Source organism: Ranitomeya variabilis, chromosome 2 (genome assembly GCF_051348905.1).
Source record: "Ranitomeya variabilis isolate aRanVar5 chromosome 2, aRanVar5.hap1, whole genome shotgun sequence".
Classification (NCBI taxonomy): Eukaryota; Metazoa; Chordata; class Amphibia; order Anura; family Dendrobatidae; genus Ranitomeya; species Ranitomeya variabilis.
In genome coordinates, this window is record NC_135233.1 from 386,996,028 (window position 1) to 387,016,980 (window position 20,953).

At 53.1% G+C, this 20,953-nt stretch overlaps 2 protein-coding genes across 5 annotated transcripts in view; one reads left to right on the forward strand and one right to left on the reverse strand.

Annotated features, from left to right (window-relative positions):
• The window catches only part of MARK4 (microtubule affinity regulating kinase 4), a 36,061-nt gene extending 28,343 nt beyond the window's left edge, over positions 1-7,718 (forward strand). For 2 of the 4 annotated variants that reach the window (XM_077286367.1, XM_077286368.1), the window contains exons 16-17: positions 1,314-1,358; positions 3,463-7,718. In XM_077286367.1, coding sequence (XP_077142482.1) covers positions 1,314-1,358; positions 3,463-3,664 — 247 coding nt within the window. In that variant the 3' untranslated portion in view covers positions 3,665-7,718. The remainder of the gene's footprint in view (positions 1-1,313; positions 1,359-3,462) is intronic. The other 2 variants (XM_077286369.1, XM_077286371.1) reach the window with 1 other exon arrangement.
• A 2,004-nt stretch (positions 7,719-9,722) lies between these two features.
• Positions 9,723-18,149, reverse strand: CKM (creatine kinase, M-type). The gene is made up of 8 exons (XM_077286372.1): positions 17,931-18,149; positions 14,327-14,539; positions 13,287-13,441; positions 12,955-13,087; positions 12,699-12,870; positions 12,321-12,444; positions 12,053-12,242; positions 9,723-10,178 (listed from the first exon to the last, which is right to left on the reverse strand). The coding sequence occupies exons 1-8, from the start codon at positions 17,965-17,967 to the stop codon at positions 10,000-10,002; spliced, it is 1,203 nt and encodes a 400-aa protein (XP_077142487.1). The 5' UTR covers positions 17,968-18,149; the 3' UTR covers positions 9,723-9,999.
• Positions 18,150-20,953: the final 2,804 nt, after the last annotated feature.

Genomic DNA, 20,953 nt, shown 5'->3' on the forward strand with positions numbered 1-20,953 from the left:
TCCTCACTGAACCATTATACTATCTTACCTCCTACTCTACCCTGCACCATTATACTATCTTACCTCCTCCTCTTCCCTGCACCATTATACTATTTTGCCTCCTCCTCTTCCCTGCACCATTATACTATCTCACCTCCTCCTCTTCCGTGCACGATTATTCTATCACACCTCCTCCTCCTCCCTGCACCATTATTCTATCACACCTCCTCCTCTTCCCTGCACCATTATAGTAGCACACCTCCTCCTCCCTGCACTATTATAGCATCACACCTCCTCCTCCTCCCTGCACCATTATAGTATCACACCTCCTCCTCTTCCCTGCACCATTATAGTATCACACCTCCTCCTCTTCCCTGCACCATTATAGTATCACACCACCTCCTCATCCCTGCATCATTATAGTATCACACCTCCTCCTCCTCCCTGCACCATTATAGTATAACACCTCCTCCTCCCTCCTGCACCATTATAGTATCACACCTCCTCCTCTACCCTGCACCATTATAGTATCACACCTCCTCCTCCCTGCACCATTATACTATCACACCTCCTCCTCCTCCCTGAACCATTATAGTATCACACCTCCTCCTCTTCCCTGCACCATTATAGTATCACACCTCCTCCTCCCTCCTGCACCATTATAGTATCACACCTCCTCCTCTACCCTGCACCATTATAGTATCACACCTCCTCCTCCCTGCACCATTATACTATCACACCTCCTCCTCCTCCCTGAACCATTATAGTATCACACCTCCTCCTCTTCCCTGCACCATTATAGTATCACACCTCCTCCTCCCTCCTGCACCATTATAGTATCACACCTCCTCCTCTACCCTGCACCATTATAGTATCACACCTCCTCCTCCCTGCACCATTATACTATCACACCTCCTCCTCCTCCCTGAACCATTATAGTATCACACCTCCTCCTCCTCCCTGCACCATTATAGTATCACACCTCCTCCTCCCTGCACCATTATACTATCACACCTCCTCTTCCCTTCACCATTAAACTGGTAGTGGTCATCATAGAGTTCTTGGTGAATTTGGGATTAGATGATGGATCCCATGATGGTTGCTGTGACTTTGGATGCAGTGGACGTGTGAGGATGCTGTGGGCTGGTCTGCTGTGGTGGTTGATGGTGTCATCATTGCTCTATTAAATCCTTTGATGACCCCCAGTGCCCAGCCGGGGTACTGCGGTTCCCCTGCATTGCCCCCATATAGCAGCCCGGTGTGAGGGCCAAGCTCTGAGGCCGCGTCCATTCACCTACTCTGTTTCTTCATGGTATCATCACTTTTATTTTCAGGGTCACAGACGAATCTGAGAGAGTCCGGAGACCTGAGGTCACAAGGCAAGTATTCATCTATTGCTGACTACCACTCCCATCATTCCTGACCTGATTCATTGTCAGTATATAAAGAGTGAGAAGGTCTGTGCAGCCTCAGGATGTCACACAGGGTTCTCCTGCCGGGTCCTGATGGCTCTGGCTGGTATATCTGATGAAGATTCTGGTTATTACAGAGCAGGTAGTGAGGTCAGGAGATGACGGCGACCTCCACCATGGAGCAGGTAGTGAGGTCAGGAGATGGCGTCCTCCACCATGGAGCAGGTAGTGAGTTCAAGAGATTACCGTGGCTTCCATGATGGAGAAAGTAGTGAACTCAGCAGATGACTGCGTTCTCCACCATGGAGCAGGTAGTGAGTTCAGGAGATAATGGTGGCCTCCATCATGGAGCAGGTAATGAGGTCAGGAGATGACGGTGACCTCCACCATGGAGCAGGTAGTGAGTTCAAGAGATTACCGTGGCTTCCATGATGGAGAAGGTAGTGAACTCAGCAGATGACTGCGTTCTCCACCATGGAGCAGGTAGTGAGTTCAGGAGATAATGGTGGCCTCCATCATGGAGCAGGTAATGAGGTCAGGAGATGACTGTGACCTCCACCATGGAGCAGGTAGTGAGTTCAAGAGATTACCGTGGCTTCCATGATGGAGCAGATAGTGAACTCAGGAGATGAAGGTGACCTCCACCATGGAGCAGGTAGTGAGGTCAGGATATGATGGCGACCTGTACCATGGAGCAGGTAGTGAGGTCAGGAGATGACGGCGCCCTCCACCATGGAGCAGGTAGTGAGGTCAGGAGATGATGGCGACCTGTACCATGGAGCAGGTAGTGAGGTCAGGAGATGACAGCGACCTCCACCATGGAGCAGATAGTGAGGTCAGGTCAGGAGATAACAAAGGCCTCCACCATGGAGCAGGTAGTGAGGTCAGGAGATGATGGCAGCCTCCATCATGGAGCAGGTAGCGAAGTCAGGAGATGATGGTTACCGCCAACATAGAGCAGGTAGTGAGATCAGGAGATGACAGAGGCATCCACCATGGAGCAGGTAGTGAGGTCAGGAGATGACCGAAGCCTCCACCATTGAGCAGGTAGTGAGGTCAGGAGATGATTGCGACCTGTACCATGGAGCAGGTAGTGAGGTCAGGAGATGATGATGGCCTCCACCATGGAGCAGGTAGTGAAGTCAGGAGATGACGAAGGCCTCCACCATGGAGCAGGTAGTGAGGTCAGGAGATGGCGAAGGCCTCCACCATGGACCAGGTAGTGAGGTCAGGAGATGACGAAGGTCTCCTCCATGGAGCAGGTATTGAGGTCAGGAGATGATGGTTGCCACCAACATAGAGCAGGTAGTGAGATCAGGAGATGACAGGCCTGCACCTTGGAGCAGGTAGTGAAGTTAGGAGATGACAGAGGCCTCCACCATGGAGCAGGTAGTAAGATCATTAGATGACCGAAGCCTCCACTATGGAGCAGGTAGTGAGGTCAGGAGATGTTGGCGACCTCCACCGTGGAGCAGGTAGTGAGTTCAGGAGATATAATAGCGGCCTCCATCATGAAGTGGGTAGTGAACTCAGGCGATGGCGATGACTTCCACCATGGAGCAGGTAGCGAGGTCAGGAGATGACAGCAACCTCCACCATGGAGCAGGTAGTGAGGTCAGGATATGAGAGGCCTCCAGCATGGAACAGGTATTGATGTCATGAGATGACCGAGGCCTCCAGCATGGAGCAGGTAGTGAGGTCAGGACATGGCGATCTCCACCATGGAGTAGGTAGTGAGTTCAGGAGATAATGGCGACCTCCAACATAGAGCAGATAATGAGATCAGGAGATGACGGAGGACTCCACCATGGTGCAGGTAGTGAGTTCAGGAGATGATGGAGGCCTCCACCATGGAGCAGTTAATGAGGTCAGGAGATGACAGAGGCCTCCACCATGGAGCAGGTAGTGAGGTCAGGAGATGTTGGCAATCTCCACCGTGGAGCAGGTGGTGAGGTCTGGAGATGATGGCGACCTCCACCTTAGAGCCCGGCTGGCCAATGTGTCTGGCAGGGCAGCCATTTTCCCCTCTGTGCTCCCTTCTTTACACTTCTCTTTCTCTCTCTTTCTGCAGTAGCTATATACCTTGGTATAAAGCGTCGGCCCACTCAGGCCTGCTCCGACCTTCCGGGGATGTGACGAAATCCACCCGGCGCCCCCCCTTGAATTCGCCAGCCCCCTCAACTGCTCCCAGTGAATCTTACCCAGTGGGAAGACCTCGGCCCTTACCAGGCAAGCTCCGCCCACTTGTCACCGTTGGGACGCTGGGACTTTAAGAAGGGGATATATTCGTTCTGTGGATATCCTGTAGGATGCTGCTGTAGCTTTTTGAAGCTGGGACGAGCCCCATCGGGGGTGAAGCACGACCCGTCCGGGCAGTCACCCCCTCCTTTACTGTCGGGACGCTGTGCCTTTACGACGGACGCCTCCTGGTCTGGATGCTGCACCTGTAGGGCTTTGTCTGAGGATCTATGGTGGAAGCAGGAGGACGACGTCCACTCCACCCATGAGACGCCCCTTCTGGTTGTGCCATGCCCACTCGTCTCCTGAGAGCTGTGCCATCGCGGGGGAGGGGCGGTGATTTTTACTTGGGGTTCTGCACAGTGCGGACCAGACGCCGGATCCAAGACCTTATTAACAGTTTCCTTCCCAAATTATTTCCCATTTCTGGCTCCGCCCACTTGATTATTGACATTATATTAGCCCCTCCCCCGACATATGTGCTATGTTATCCTGTTCTCCATGACACGTCCCTGCCCGTCATGGCATCCACCCCACGTATCACCGGTCTGCTTCTCGCCACCCCCTGATGAATCGGATGCTCCTCCCCCTGTGCTCAGAGACCCCCATCATCCGGGGGTCAGTGTATATAATGACATGTGCAGGTCACGCAGATTCCTGGTGGGGGGAGGGGTTATTTGGCTGCTGTTCTCACATGTCCTATCGCCCGGAGTGGTGTCCACTCGCCAAACCAGCACCGGACCGTGCCGTCCCCTCATCACCGCAGCAAGACCCCAGCACCATCTAAAGCCACTCGCTTTACTGCATCCTCACTGCTGCAAAACCACCGCCTATGTTGGGAATATTACTGCACCGCCATCACTGCAAATGCACCGCTAAGAGCCCACTCCTGATACTGCTGCACTGCGCCCTCATCACTGCAGCCAGCCCCCCGACACTATGTACACCCCACACCCGATACTGCTACACTGCGCTCTCATCACTGCAGCCAGCCCCCCAACACCATGTACACCCCACACCTCATACTGCTGGACTGCGCCCTCATCACTTCAGCCAGTCCCCCGATGCTATGTACACCTGATACTGGTGAACTGCACCATCATCACTGCAGCCAGACGCCGACACTATGTACACCCCACACCCGATACTGCTGCACTGCACCCTCATCACTGCAGCCAGCCCCCCAACACCATGTACACCCCACCTGATACTGCTGCACTGCGCCCTCATCACTGCAGCCAGCCCCCCAACACTATGTACACCCCACACCTGATACTGCTGTACTGCGCCCTCATCACCGCAGCCAGCCCCCCAACACCGTGTACACCCCACATCTCATACTGCTGCACTGTACCCTCATCACTGCAGCCAGCCCCCCAACACTATGTACACCTGATACTGGTGAACTGCACCCTCATCACTGCCGCCAGCCCCCCAACACCATGTACACCCCACACCCGATTCTTCTGCACTGCGCCCTCATCACTGCAGCCAGCCCCCCGACACTATGTACACCCCACACCCAATACTGCTACACTTTGCCCTCATCACTGCAGCCAGCCCCCCAACACCATCTACACCCCACATCTCATACTGCTGCACTGTGCCTTCATCACTGCACCCAGCCCCCCGACACTATGTACACCCCACACCTGATACTGCTGCACTGCGCCGTCATAACTGCAGCCAGCCCCCCAACACTATGTACACCCCACACCCGATACTGCTGCACTGCGCCCTCACCACTGCAGCCAGCCCCCCGACACTATGAACACCCCACACCTGATATTGCTACACTGCGCCCTCATCACTGCAGCCAGCCCCCCAACACTATGTACACCCCACAACTGATACTGCTGCACTGCGCCCTCATCACTGCACCCAGCCCCCCAATACTATGTACACCTGATACTCCTGCACTGCACCCTCATCACTGCAGCCAGCCCCCAACACCATGTACACCCCACCTGATACTGCTGCACTGCGCCCTCATCACTGCAGCCAGCCCCCCAACACTATGTAAACCCCACACCTGATACTGCTGCACTGCGCCCTCATCAATGCAGCCAGCCCCCCGACACTATGTACACCCCACACCTGAAACTGCTGCACTGCGCCCTCATCACTGCAGCCAGCCCCCCGACACTATGAACACCCCACATTTGATACTGCTGCACTGCGCCCTCATCACTGCAGCCAGCCCCCGACACTATGTACACCCCACACCTGATATTGCTACACTGCTCCCTCATCACTGCAGCCAGCCCCCCGACACTATGTACACCCCACACCCGATACTGCTACACTGCGCTCTCATCACTGCAGCCAGCCCCCCAACACCATGTACACCCCACACCTCATACTGCTGGACTGCGCCCTCATCACTTCAGCCAGTCCCCCGATGCTATGTACACCTGATACTGGTGAACTGCACCATCATCACTGCAGCCAGACGCCGACACTATGTACACCCCACACCCGATACTGCTGCACTGCACCCTCATCACTGCAGCCAGCCCCCCAACACCATGTACACCCCACCTGATACTGCTGCACTGCGCCCTCATCACTGCAGCCAGCCCCCCAACACTATGTACACCCCACACCTGATACTGCTGTACTGCGCCCTCATCACTGCAGCCAGCCCCCCAACACCGTGTACACCCCACATCTCATACTGCTGCACTGTACCCTCATCACTGCAGCCAGCCCCCCAACACTATGTACACCTGATACTGGTGAACTGCACCCTCATCACTGCCGCCAGCCCCCCAACACCATGTACACCCCACACCCGATTCTTCTGCACTGCGCCCTCATCACTGCAGCCAGCCCCCCGACACTATGTACACCCCACACCCAATACTGCTACACTTTGCCCTCATCACTGCAGCCAGCCCCCCAACACCATCTACACCCCACATCTCATACTGCTGCACTGCGCCTTCATCACTGCACCCAGCCCCCCGACACTATGTACACCCCACACCTGATACTGCTGCACTGCGCCGTCATAACTGCAGCCAGCCCCCCAACACTATGTACACCCCACACCCGATACTGCTGCACTGCGCCCTCACCACTGCAGCCAGCCCCCCGACACTATGAACACCCCACACCTGATATTGCTACACTGCGCCCTCATCACTGCAGCCAGCCCCCCAACACTATGTACACCCCACAACTGATACTGCTGCACTGCGCCCTCATCACTGCACCCAGCCCCCCAATACTATGTACACCTGATACTCCTGCACTGCACCCTCATCACTGCAGCCAGCCCCCAACACCATGTACACCCCACCTGATACTGCTGCACTGCGCCCTCATCACTGCAGCCAGCCCCCCAACACTATGTAAACCCCACACCTGATACTGCTGCACTGCGCCCTCATCAATGCAGCCAGCCCCCCGACACTATGTACACCCCACACCTGAAACTGCTGCACTGCGCCCTCATCACTGCAGCCAGCCCCCCGACACTATGAACACCCCACATTTGATACTGCTGCACTGCGCCCTCATCACTGCAGCCAGCCCCCGACACTATGTACACCCCACACCTGATATTGCTACACTGCTCCCTCATCACTGCAGCCAGCCCCCCGACACTATGTACACCCCACACCTGATACTGCTGCACTGCGCCCTCATCATCACTGCAGCCAGTCCTGGCACCATTTTAGCCTCATGCCCGATACTGCTGTCCGGTCCCAGCACCATCTACACCGCATGAGTGCAGTAAAGTGCCACCTGGGAGCCGCTGTAAATATTTCATAATGGAGCCTACACTATAATGTTCCCATCACGTCCTTCCTTTCTTGAGGAGATGATCTACAGGCGCCTCGTAATGTTATTAATCTAAACCTCTCCAGATGTCACCCAATGATGGGGGTAGCAGTCCGACAACTACAGTGTTCAGAATGGGGTCCTGAAGCTCCTGACACCCACACAGTGTCGAAACTAGAAACCAGAGCGCAGGCGGTGTCATGTACCCAGCACACGCTCGTAGTGTAGAACGTCAGCAGTGAACCCTCCTCCAGACAATGTACCCCAAAACTATTTATTAAAATCACCCTATGAAATCCAGTCATGGTCTGTGTGTAATGTGCAGTCAGCGAGGGGGAAAGAGAGAGCGACGGTGCGATGCCAAAAAGTGAGATACTCATCTCTGCATGTACCACGTGGCATAAGCATCCGCAGCATGCATACCCTGGTATACAGCCCCCTCTACAGGTGTCACCCTGGTATACAGCCCCCTCTACAGGTGTCACCCTGGTATACAGCCCCCTCTACAGGTGTCACCCTGGTATACAGCCCCCTCTACAGGTGTCACACTGGTATAGAGCCCTCTACAGGTGTCACCCTGGTATACAGCCCCATCTACAGGTGTCACCCTGGTATAGAGCCACGTCTACAGGTGTCACACTGGTATAGAGCCCCATCTACAGGTGTGACACTGGTAAACAGCCCCCTCTACAGGTGTCACCCTGGTATACAGTCACGTCTACAGGTGTCACACCGGTATACAGCCCCATCAACAGGTGTCACCCTGATATAGAGCCATTCAGTCCAACAGAAATATTCCACCTGGAATTCTGTAAACGCCTTCTCCAGGTCCATCGGAGCACCTCCAACAGTGCCTCTCGGGCTGAGCTGGGCAGATTCCCTCTGCACCTAGCAGTCCTGAAGAGGGCACTGTCCTTCCAGGCTCACCTAGAGTAGCAACCCAAGCTCCCATCACCATAAAGCCCTGCTACATATAGGTGGTCCCCACAAACCAGGACCCCGGAACATCTCGCCCAAACCCAACGTGACCGAACTGTCAACCAAAACAATCTGACAAAAGCCACAATCAGGAAGATGGTAGAGGAGGGACAGGAGAAGTATGTCAGTGTCTGGAGGAACGAGATCAGCAGCTCACAGAAACTGATCATGTACCGGAGTCTACAGAGAGACTACAGACTGGCCCCATATCTGGAGAAACTCTCGGACCCCAGAGATCGCAAGATCCTGAGCCGATATAGACTCAGTGCCCACAATCTGGCCATCGAGGTCGGCCGACACAGACAGAGCTACAAGCCCAGGGAGGACAGATTGTGCCTACACTGTGACCTGGAGGCCCTGGAGGATGAGACCCACTTCCTGCTACACTGCTCCAAATACTCAGCAGTGAGGCACACTCACTTCAGGAGACTATCCGATCTCTTCCTGGATTTCAGCACCATGAAGGAGGAAGAGAAAACATATATCCTGCTGGGAGAAGAAGAGAGAGCAGTGGAGATAGCAGCCCAGTATGTGAGCGCTTGCCATAGACTGCGAGAAAGACAACCATGATATGCCATGGACTTCCTTAGCCCCCACCCTGTACCCCATCCATCGTTCCCGCAGTACCCACCCATTATCCCCACAGCCCCTACTCCCTATTGTACACGTGCTTTGGCAAAACTAATGTTTATTTGGTCCTGCCAATAAAGCTTCTTTGAATTTGAGCCCCTCCACAGGTGTGACACTGGTATACAACTCCCTCTACAGGTGTCACCCTGGTATACAGCCCCCTCTAAAGGTGTCACCCTGGTATAGAGCCTCCTCTACAGGTGTCACCCTGGTATACAGCCCCCTCTATAGGTGTCACCCTGGTATAGAGCCCCCTCTACTGGTGTCACACTGGTAGAGCCTCTTGTACAGGTGTCACACTGGTATACAGCCCCCTCTACAGGTGTCACCCTCGTGTAGAGCCCCTTCTACAGATGTCACCCTGGTGTAGAGCCCCCTCTACAGGTATCACACTGGTATAGAGCCCCTTCTACAGATGTCACCCTCGTCTAGAGCCCCTTCTACAGGTGTCACCCTGGTATAGAGCCTCTTCTACGGGTATCACACTGGTATAGAGCCCCTCTACTGCTGTCACCCTGGTATAGAGCCCCCGCTACAGGTGTCACCCTGGTAAAGAGCCCCTCTACGGGTGTCACCGTGGTATAGCGCACCCTCTACAGGTGTCACACTGGGACTGCGCACATTCGAGGTGCATAAGCCCCATCACTCATACATCTCTCTGTGCTCACATTCACTTCACCATCACATATAGAAGAATCAGAGGTGAAATTCTCCTTTATTGCCTTCTGCTGATATCGGGGGGCACATAGTAAATGGGTGGGACCTGGTGTTTTACAATATATACAATGAAACCATCAGGATGTGATGCCGCATATCGAGGGGCTGTGCCATGGCCGGTGATTCCCCCTCTCTCTCCCCATTTCTAATGCCTTCCTATGAAGACGTCTCTTCCAACCTCTAGTGATCTCAGTGGGGTCTCCTGGGCCCGCCCGGTGGTGCGGGGACCTGTAGGGCTCTGTCTCTGCTGCGCAATTTATTTCTGTGCTGGAATCAAGTCATCAATGGATCCTCCTTTCTCCAGCTTCTTCTCCATCTCAACCATCAGCTTCACACCATCCACCACCATCTGGACCTGGTCCACCTCGGAGAAGCCCAGTCTGTCAGCATTGGAAATGTCAAAGGTGCCTCCGACGGCGGCAGTGTCGACTCCACCTGTGAAGAGAGAAGATGGAGGTGAGAGCCGTGAATGGGACACTCAGTCCAAGATGCGAGCAGCTACAGAGTCCGCTCTGCTTCATTAGTACTCAGCTAGAGTTATGGATACTGACTGACATACTACGGGCGTTATTCACCCTGTGTATGAACCAGTATGGGGCCCCATCGTTCCTGTGTACAAACCAGTATGGGGCCCCATCTTCCTCTTGTATGAACCAGTATGGGGCCCATCCTCCCTGTGTATGAGCCAGTATGGGGCCTGATCTTCCCTTTATATGAACCTGTATGGGGCCCGTCTTCCCTTTATATGAACCTGTATCGGACCCCATCTTCCCTGTATATGAACCTGTATGTGGCCCCATCTTCCCTTTATATGAACCAGTATGTGGCCCTATCTTCCCTTTATATGAAGCTGTATGGGGCCCCATCTTCCCTGTATAGGAACCTGTATGAGGGCCCATCTTCCCCGTATATGAACCAGTATGTGGCCCCATCTTCCCTGGATATGAACCTTTACGTGGCCCCATCTTCCCTTTATGTGGACGAGTAGGCGGCCCCATCCTCCCTTTATATGAACCTGTATGGGGCCCCATCTTCCCTGTATATGAACCTGTATGTGGCCCCATCTTCCCTGTATATGAACCAGTATGTGGCCCCATCTTCCCTTTATATGAACCTGTATGGGGCCCCATCTTCCATGTGTATGAGCCTGTATGAGGGCCCATCTCTGTCTATGAACCTGTATGAGGGCCCATCTTCCCTGTATATGAACCTGTATGGGGCCCCATCTTCCCTGTATATGAACCTGTATGTGGCCCCATCTTCCCTGTATATGAACCTGTATGGGGCCCCATCTTCCCTGTATAAGAACCTGTATGAGGGCCCATCTTCCCTGTATATGAACCTGTATGGGGCCTCATCTTCCCTGTATATGAACCTGTATGGGGCCCCATCTTCCCTGTCTATGAACCAGTATGTGGCCCCATCTTCCCTGTATATGAACCTGTACGGGGCCCCATCTTCCCTGTATATGAACCTGTATGTGACCCCATCTTCCCTTTATATGAAGCTGTATGGGGCCTCATCTTCCCTGTATATGAACCTGTATGTGGCCCTATCTTCCATGTGTATGAGCCTGTATGGGGCCCCATCATCCCTTTATATGAAGTTGTATGGGGCCTCATCTTCTCTGTATATGAACCTGTATGGGGCCCCATCTTCCATGTGTATGAGCCTGTATGAGGGCCCATCTTCCCTGTCTATGAAACTGTATGAGGGTCCATCTTCCCCGTATATGAACCAGTATGTGGCCCCATCTTCCCTGTATATGAACCTGTATGGGGCCCCATCTTCCCTGTATATTAACCTGTATGGGGTCCCATCTTCCCTGTATATGAACCTGTATGTGGCCCCATCTTCCCTTTATATGAACCTGTATGTGGCCCCATCTTCCATGTGTATGAGCCTGTATGAGGACCCATCTTCCCTGTATATGAACCTGTATGAGGGCCAATCTTCCCTGTCTATGAACCTGTATGAGGGCCCATCATCCCTGTCTATGAACCTGTATGGGGCCTCATCTTCTCTATATATGAACCTGTATATGAACCTGTATGGGGCCCCTTGTTCCCTGTGTATGAGCCAGTATCGGGCCCCATCTTCCCTGTATATGAATCTGTATGGGTCCCATCTTCCCTGTATGAGGGCTTATCTTCCCTGTATATGAACCAGTATGTGGCCCCATGATCCTCTTATATGAACCAGTACGGGGCCCCATGATCTTCTTATATGAACCACTATAGGGCCCGATCATCCTCTTACATATACCTGTCCCGAGGATGACTGGACAGTAGTTGAAAAACCACACTCACCAGTGCCTCTCTTTTGTAGACGGAGTCTGGTCAGGATCTCCTCGAATTTGGCGTGCTTGCTGAGGTTGGGGAGTTTGACGTGAACACCCCCCCTGAGACCTGTGCCCAGGTTGGATGGGCAGGTCAGGATGTAACCAAGATGCTCGCTCCAGCTGAAGGGATGTCCAGCGGCCTTGAAGATCTCCTCAATCTGTGACGGATAACCAGAGGTGAGACCAGAAGCCATAAATCATGTGTTTGTAAAGGAGAATGGAAGTTTTCGTCTTACCTTTTGGAGACCAACACAGAAGCGTTGGAAGACCTCCTTCATGTTACCACCCTTCTGCATGGAAATAACTCTCAGATGGTCCTCTTCATTCACCCAGACCAAGAAAGTCTTGTTATCATTGTGCCTGGAAGCGATGAGGATACAATGAGCCTTTGTGGCCAGAAGTCCTCCCTGATCTGACGGGGCAACTATAGAACGGCCACTGATGAGACACAGGTGTCCAGACAAGGTAGGCAACACATGCCGGTACCATCTATGTTTCTGGAAGCCTTCACATATGGGGCAGAATGACAACGAGCAGCCACCAAACAAATCCTGTCCCCAAGCAGCTATTTAATGACCTGGATTGTCTCCCAGACGAGCTGTGCAGTCACGTACCAGATACCGCGGGCATCGGGCCAGTCACGAGCCATGCCAGCAGCCAGAAGCAAGGGAGACACAGGCTTGTCAAACAGGAAGTGGTCATCAATGAGCAGCTGCTGCTCGGCGTCTGTCATGTCCTTCAGGGGATAGTATTTGCCCTTGAATTCTCCTGTCAGGCTGTTGAGAGCTGTGAAGAGAGATAGACATCATTTCGGTGGCCACAGGCTAGCTATGAGCACACACTGTGACCCACCATCCCCTGATCACTTACCCTGGATGGACAGCTTCTCAATGGCGCGGCGCTCACCGCGGCTGCAGTGGGGGGGCAGGGTGTATCCCTTGATGCTGCGACCAGTCCTCACACGGCTGCTCAGGACGTAGTTTGGGTCCAGATCATCACCTCCCTGAAAAGACAAGCAGCCGATTCAGTTTGTGGCCTCTTCTCGCTCCCTCTCCAGCTTCTCCATCAACTGGACTTCATAAAATTGGGGATTTTATGGGGCATAAAATGCTAAAAGGCAGTCAGTCCTGTGCTGCCGCATTATAGGATTATAACGCCCGGAGCTGGACATATTGTACCGTACAGCCACCGCAGCTTCTTACCTTCAGGTTGCTGAAGTTGAGGTCAGTCTTGTGCTTGTCTGTGGGCTTGTAGCCGTTGTGACGATCCTCAATGACTGGGTCCAACAGATCCTTGAACACTTCGTAGGATTCTTCATCTCCAGCAACGCAGCCGACAGTCATAATGAAAGGGTGTCCTGAAGTGGGAGGGGGAAGAAGTCAGATGTGTGAGCTCCTGGGACCTGGTGGAATCCTATTCTACTACTGCTACATTAGAGGCTCATCCTGGGTGAATCCTGAAGGAAGATTTCACCTCTATCCTGTGACATTATCTCCATGCTGTAACAGGACACTACATCTTCTACATCTGACAGATACAACCTTTATTGTTATCTAGTCTTATCCTCCTGTCACTACCAAAGGTGCAAGCTTCAGTTCCATGACAGCAGCTCTGGATGTGACTGCATTATAAGACCTGGTGGAACTCAAGAAGAGTAGAAGCGATTTCTAAAAAGACTTAAGTAATGCAACAAACTAGCAGACCCGTCTTCTTCCAGATTTATTATGTTTAACACATGTTTTAGTGCTTTCATGTCTAGAAAATAGGTGACTTAAAGGGATTCTTGTATGGGATATGCTGGGTGCACCCTGAGCATTGCCAAAAAGCTCATTTCACAGATCCACTCTCGGATTTTGCATGCCCGCCACCTTCACTGATGATTGACAGCGTGGCCGTGCCTGGAGCTCAGGCTCAAGCCAAGTCAGTACTCTGTCAATCACCAGCGAGGGTGGCGGGTCAGGCCAAATCAGTGAGCAGAACGTAGCTCAACCAAGAGGTGGCATACAGAAATAAAAAGTCTCCCATCTTATCTAGCAAGCTGAACAACATCTATCATTCTTCGAGCACCTCTGGGATAAATTTGGCCCATGGTCTCTAAGTGGTAGACAGTGATAAATCTGTCCATCACGGAGCAGGGTCTGGGAGCCCTGGTCGGCCCTTGGTCTCAGGGTTGAGGACCCTCCTTACTGCTCTTGGTCCTGCACGGTGTGGGATGCCTATAAACCAGAACAGTACAACTCACCAGGGTTGTCCACACCGGTCTGGATGACATCGTCAAGGGTGAAGCCGCTGGGTGTCTGCTTGTCTCTGAGCTTCTTGTAGATGTCAAGAGTCAGGGCTTTGGCCATGTGGTTGTTGTGTTTGCTGAGGTCGGGAAATTCCTCCTCCACTGAATAGTTCAGCTTAAAGTTGTTGTGGGTGTTTCCGAAAGGCATGGTGAGAGTTCGGGCTGGACCTGCGGAAAGGAAGGGTTAGTGCAGGTCGGTGAATGGAAGGGAGCGGGAGAGGCTGGGTAGAGATCCACAAAGTTCTATTAGTAAAACGACCTGGTGCATTTTGGGCACCCGGCGCCCCCCCCCTGGCAGCTGCACAGGAGTACGTGAGACCCTTCACTCTTTGTAGTAGCCGGAGGGTCATGTTATGTAACAGTTGTGGTGTAGAGTGTCACCCAGTGCGCGAGTTCCCCCACAAGTGCCACGGTATCCGTGCAGTGACAGCACATTCTCAGTATATATAGACCTCTCAGCCAGCTGACAGGTGGTGGCAGCTGGTGACAGGAGATGGGCAGGAGAGGCTGGTTCCGGGTGGGGGGTGCAAGGGGGTCTTAAATGGTGGTAAACAGCAAGAGGTTTGGGGTGGGGTTCTGGTAACTCCCCCAACTATTAAATTCTCCCATAAGAGGCAGCAGGAACATTGAGATGGAGAAGTCTCAAGTCATAGGCAGAACATGCTCTACAGTGGAAGTGGCAGGTTCTGCAGTGGCGTTGGAGTGCTCTGCAGTGGAACTTGTGACAGGTTCTGCAGTGGAAGAGACAAGTTCTGCAGTGGAAGTGACATGTTCTGCAGTGGAAGTGACATGTTCTGCAGTGGAAGTGACATGTTCTGCAGTGGAAGTGACATGTTCTGCAGTGGAAGTGACATGTTCTGCAGTGAAAGTGACATGTTCTGCAGTGGAAGTGACATGTTCTGCAGTGGAAGTGACATGTTCTGCAGTGAAAGTGACATGTTCTGCAGTGGAAGAGACAAGTTCTGCAGTGGAAGAGACATGTTCTGCAGTGGAAGTGACATGTTCTGCAGTGGAAGAGACAAGTTCTGCAGTTGAAGAGACAAGTTCTGCAGTGGAAGTGACATGTTCTGCAGTGGAAGTGACATGTTCTGCAGTGGAAGAGACAAGTTCTGCAGTGGAAGTGACATATTGTGCAGTGGAAGTGACGTTCTGCAGTGGAAGAGACAAGTTCTGCAGTGGAAGTGACATGTTCTGCAGTGGAAGAGACATATTGTGCAGTGGCGGTGGAGTGCTCTGCAGTGGGGGTGAAATGCTCTGCAATATTATTCTTTTTTCAGGATGTAGGAATAGAAAATGCTCTGCAGGTCAGGGTTAGGTGTAATGTAGTAGATGATGTAGAGGTAAATGTGGATCTTTGTGTTGAAGCGAGGTCTAATGGCGGGTCCGCTCTGCAGCCAGTGTCGGGGTTAGTGATAGTTACTATTGGGGTTGGCAGAGCAGTTAGTGTTGGTGCATTTTTGGGGTTGGTGCAGCAGTTAGTGATTCGGACAAGGGTCGGTAGTGGAGGGTGTTAGCTGTGCAGTCAGTGCTGGGGTTGGGGCATGGGTTGGTGGTCTGCAGTGCAGGGTGCCGGTGATAGCTTTGCAGTCAGTGCTGGGGTTGGGGCATGGGTTGGTGGTCTGCAGTGCAGGGTGCCGGTGTTAGCTTTGCAGTCAGTGCTGGGGTTGGGGCATGGGTTGGTGGTCTGCAGTTCAGGGTGCCGGTGTTAGCTGTGCAGTCAGTGCTGGGGTTGGGGCATGGGTTGGTGGTCTGCAGTGCAGGGTGCCGGTGTTAGCTTTGCAGTCAGTGCTGGGGTTGGGGCATGGGTTGGTGGTCTGCAGTGCAGGGTGCCGGTGTTAGCTTTGCAGTCAGTGCTGGGGTTGGGGCATGGGTTGGTGGTCTGCAGTTCAGGGTGCCGGTGTTAGCTTTGCAGTCAGTGCTGGGGTTGGGGCATGGGTTGGTGGTCTGCAGTGCAGGGTGCCGGTGTTAGCTTTGCAGTCAGTGCTGGGGTTGGGGCATGGGTTGGTGGTCTGCAGTGCAGGGTGCCGGTGTTAGCTTTGCAGTCAGTGCTGGGGTTGGGGCATGGGTTGGTGGTCTGCAGTGCAGGGTGCCGGTGTTAGCTTTGCAGTCAGTGCTGGGGTTGGGGCATGGGTTGGTGGTCTGCAGTTCAGGGTGCCGGTGTTAGCTTTGCAGTCAGTGCTGGGGTTGGGGCATGGGTTGGTGGTCTGCAGTGCAGGGTGCCGGTGTTAGCTTTGCAGTCAGTGCTGGGGTTGGGGCATGGGTTGGTGGTCTGCAGTGCAGGGTGCCGATGTTAGCTTTGCAGTCAGTGCTGGGGTTGGGGCATGGGTTGGTGGTCTGCAGTTCAGGGTGCCGGTGTTAGCTTTGCAGTCAGTGCTGGGGTTGGGGCATGGGTTGGTGGTCTGCAGTGCAGGGTGCCGGTGTTAGCTTTGCAGTCAGTGCTGGGGTTGGGGCATGTGTTGGTGGTCTGCAGTTCAGGGTGCCGATGTTAGCTTTGCAGTCAGTGCTGGGGTTGGGGCATGGGTTGGTGGTCTGCAGTGCAGGGTGCCGATGTTAGCTTTGCAGTCAGTGCTGGGGTTGGGGCATGGGTTGGTGGTCTCAGTGCAGGGTGCCGGTGTTAGCTTTGCAGTCAGTGCTGGGGTTGGGGCATGGGTTGGTGGTCTGCAGTGCAGGGTGCCGATGTTAGCTTTGCAGTCAGTGCTGGGGTTGGGGCATGGGTTGGTGGTCTGCAGTTCAGGGTGCCGGTGTTAGCTTTGCAGTCAGTGCTGGGGTTGGGGCATGGGTTGGTGGTCTGCAGTGCAGGGTGCCGGTGTTAGCTTTGCAGTCAGTGCTGGGGTTGGGGCATGTGTTGGTGGTCTGCAGTTCAGGGTGCCGATGTTAGCTTTGCAGTCAGTGCTGGGGTTGGGGCATGGGTTGGTGGTCTGCAGTGCAGGGTGCCGGTGTTAGCTTTGCAGTCAGTGCTGGGGTTGGGGCATGGGTTGGTGGTCTGCAGTTCAGGGTGCCGGTGTTAGCTTTGCAGTCAGTGCTGGGGTTGGGGCATGGGTTGGTGGTCTGCAGTGCAGGGTGCCGGTGTTAGCTTTGCAGTCAGTGCTGGGGTTGGGGCATGGGTTGGTGGTCTGCAGTGCAGGGTGCCGGTGTTAGCTTTGCAGTCAGTGCTGGGGTTGGGGCATGGGTTGGTGGTCTGCAGTTCAGGGTGCCGGTGTTAGCTGTGCAGTCAGTGCTGGGGTTATTATCGGTGCCGGGATTCATGCAGAATTTGATCTACAGTAGGTGACGGTGTCAGGTTTGGGGTTGGTGTCTGCTACCTGTTGGTGCAGGTTGGGGTTAATGTTGGATCAAGGCTCGCTCTGCAGTCAGTGTTTCTCTGTTGGACAGAAGAGCACTGTTTGCAGTATTCGGGGGCTGCACCCCCTCGATGTCCATCTTACTTTGTAAATCTGCAGGTTCCTGTTAATTTTGTAATAAAAGTAGTTATGAAGTTCTGCAGCTTTCTGTGTCCTCTCCGGCCACAAAGCATTAAGTAGTGGATGTCCCTGGCAAGAAAGGGGTTAAGAAGCATTACCTGTTGTAGAGACGGAGCAAACTTCAGGGTGACCCATCAGTCTGTCCCCAAATCCCCCAATATATAATGGTCAGAGCCGCCCTATTGGCCACAGCGGAGAGGTGTGAAGCGCGTCACAGTGATGTCATCAGGGCGGCCACGATCTGATTGGCTGCTGCTCTGCCTGTGAAGATGCCTTTATCTGGAGGAGAAGAGCTCAGCTTACAGGGAGTTATTATTAGAGGGGACAGTGGGGGGGAGCTCCCCTGCAGGGTAATATCTCCACAGAGGATGCCCACTCTGTCACCTTGCAGGGGTACAAGAGAGCTGGGGCCACTGGGGGGCTCATGTGCTGATACCTTCTGGGTTACATGTTAGAGAGGGGGCTGATAACTGCGAGCAGAAAATATCCATGCAATTAACATTGGCAGTATTAATGGCACTGGCATGATGCCAACCCAAAGAGATGACAATCTACATGAGGCCTGTGCACACCGATAACAATAGTGCAGGCAGCTTCAACTAAAACCTCTGGAAGTGAGGCCCTAAACACATACACCCTGCAGGGCCACATAATACCAGGGCCTAAGGGACTGACCGCAACCTCTCTGGGGACAGAGAACCTCCTCATTAGCATTGTGGCCCCGTCACACTCCATCCTGCTATATACCGGTAGCTAATGTGGTACCTACCATAGAGCAGGCCTAGTGACTGCAGAGAGGGCCCGAGCCACATACTCCTACTGTCATGTCTCTCTGTATACAGGGAGCTCCCCCTACTGGTGGCTGCAGACAGGATCTTATCGTGTCTCTCTATATACAGGGAGCTCCCCCTAGTGGTGGCTGCAGACAGGATCTTATCTTATGTATCTCTGTATACAGGGAGCTCCCCCTAGTGGTGGCTGCAGACAGAATCTTATCGTGTCTCTCTGTATACAGGGAGCTCCCCTAGTGGTGGCTGCACACAGGATCTTATCGTGTATCTCTGTATACAGGGAGCTCCCCCTAGTGGTGGCTGCAGACAGAATCTTATGTATCTCTGTATACAGGGAGCTCCCCCTAGTGGTGGCTGCAGACGGAATCTTATCGTGTCTCTCTGTATACAGGGAGCTCCCCTAGTGGTGGCTGCACACAGGATCTTATTGTGTATCTCTGTATACAGGGAGCTCCCCCTAGTGGTGGCTGCAGACAGAATCTTATGTATCTCTGTATACAGGGAGCTCCCCCTAGTGGTGGCTGCAGACAGGATCTTATCAAGTATCTCTGTATACAGGGAACTCCCCTAGTGGTGGCTGCAGACAGGATCTTATCAAGTATCTCTGTATACAGGGAGCTCCCCCTAGTGGTGGCTGCAGACAGAATCTTATCGTGTCTCTCTGTATACAGGGAGCTCCCCTAGTGGTGGCTGCACACAGGATCTTATCGTGTATCTCTGTATACAGGGAGCTCCCCGTAGTGGTGGCTGCAGACAGAATCTTATGTATCTCTGTATACAGGGAGCTCCCCCTAGTGGTGGCTGCAGACGGAATCTTATCGTGTCTCTCTGTATACAGGGAGCTCCCCTAGTGGTGGCTGCACACAGGATCTTATCGTGTATCTCTGTATACAGGGAGCTCCCCCTAGTGGTGGCTGCAGACAGAATCTTATGTATCTCTGTATACAGGGAGCTCCGCCTAGTGGTGGCTGCAGACAGGATCTTATCAAGTATCTCTGTATACAGGGAACTCCCCTAGTGGTGGCTGCAGACAGGATCTTATCAAGTATCTCTGTATACAGGGAGCTCCCCCTAGTGGTGGCTGCAGACGGAATCTTATCGTGTCTCTCTGTATACAGGGAGCTCCCCCTAGTGGTGGCTGCAGACAGAATCTTATGTATCTCTGTATACAGGGAGCTCCCCCTAGTGGTGGCTCCAGACAGGATCTTTTCATGTATCTCTGTATACAGGGAGCCCCCCCTAGTGGTGGCTGCAGACAGAATCTTATCATGTATCTCTGTATACAGGGAGCTCCCCCTAGTGGTGGCTACAGACAGGATCTTATCATGTATCTCTGTATACAGGGAGCTCCCCCTAGTGGTGGCTGCAGACAGAATCTTTTCATGTATCTCTGTATACAGGGAGCTCCCCCTAGTGGTGGCTGCAGACAGAATGTTATGTCTCTCTATACACAGTGAGCTCCCCTATTGGTGGCTGCAGACAGAATCTTATGTCTCGCTATACACAGTGAGCTCCCCTAGTGGTGGCTGCAGACAGGATCTTATCATGTCTCTCTGTATACAGGGATTTCCCCCTAGTGGTGGCTGCAGACAGAATCTTATCATGTCTCTCTGTATACAGGGAGCTCCCCCTAGTGGAGGCTGCAGACAGAATCTTATCATGTATCTCTGCATACAGGGAGCTCCCCCTAGTGGTGGCTACAGACAGGATCTTATCATGTATCTCGGTATACAGGGAGCTCCCCCTAGTGGTGGCTACAGACAGGATCTTATGTATCTCTGTATACAGGGAGCTCCCCCTAGTGGTGGCTGCAGACAGGATCTTTTCATGTATCTCTGTATACAGGGAGCTCCCCCTAGTGGTGGCTGCAGACAGAATGTTATCATGTATCTATGTATACAGTGAGCTCCCCCTAGTGGTGGCTGCAGACAGAATCTTATGTCTCTCTATATACAGGGAGCTCCCCTAGTGGTGGGTACAGACAGGATCATATCATGTATCTCTGTATACAGGGAACTCCCCCTAGTGGTGGCTGCAGACAGGATCTTATCATGTATCTCTGTATACAGTGAGCTCCCTCTAGTGGTGGCTGCAGACAGAATCTTATCATGTATCTCTGTGTACAGTGAGCTCCCCCTAGTGGTGGCTGCAGACAGAATCTTATTTATCTCTGTATACAGGGATTTCCCCCTAGTGGTGGCTGCAGACAGGATCTTATCATGTATCTCTGTATACAGGGAGCTCCCCCTAGTGGTGACTGCAGACAGAATCTTATCATGTATCTCTGTATACAGGGAGCTCCCCCTAGTGGTGGCTGCAGACAGGATCTT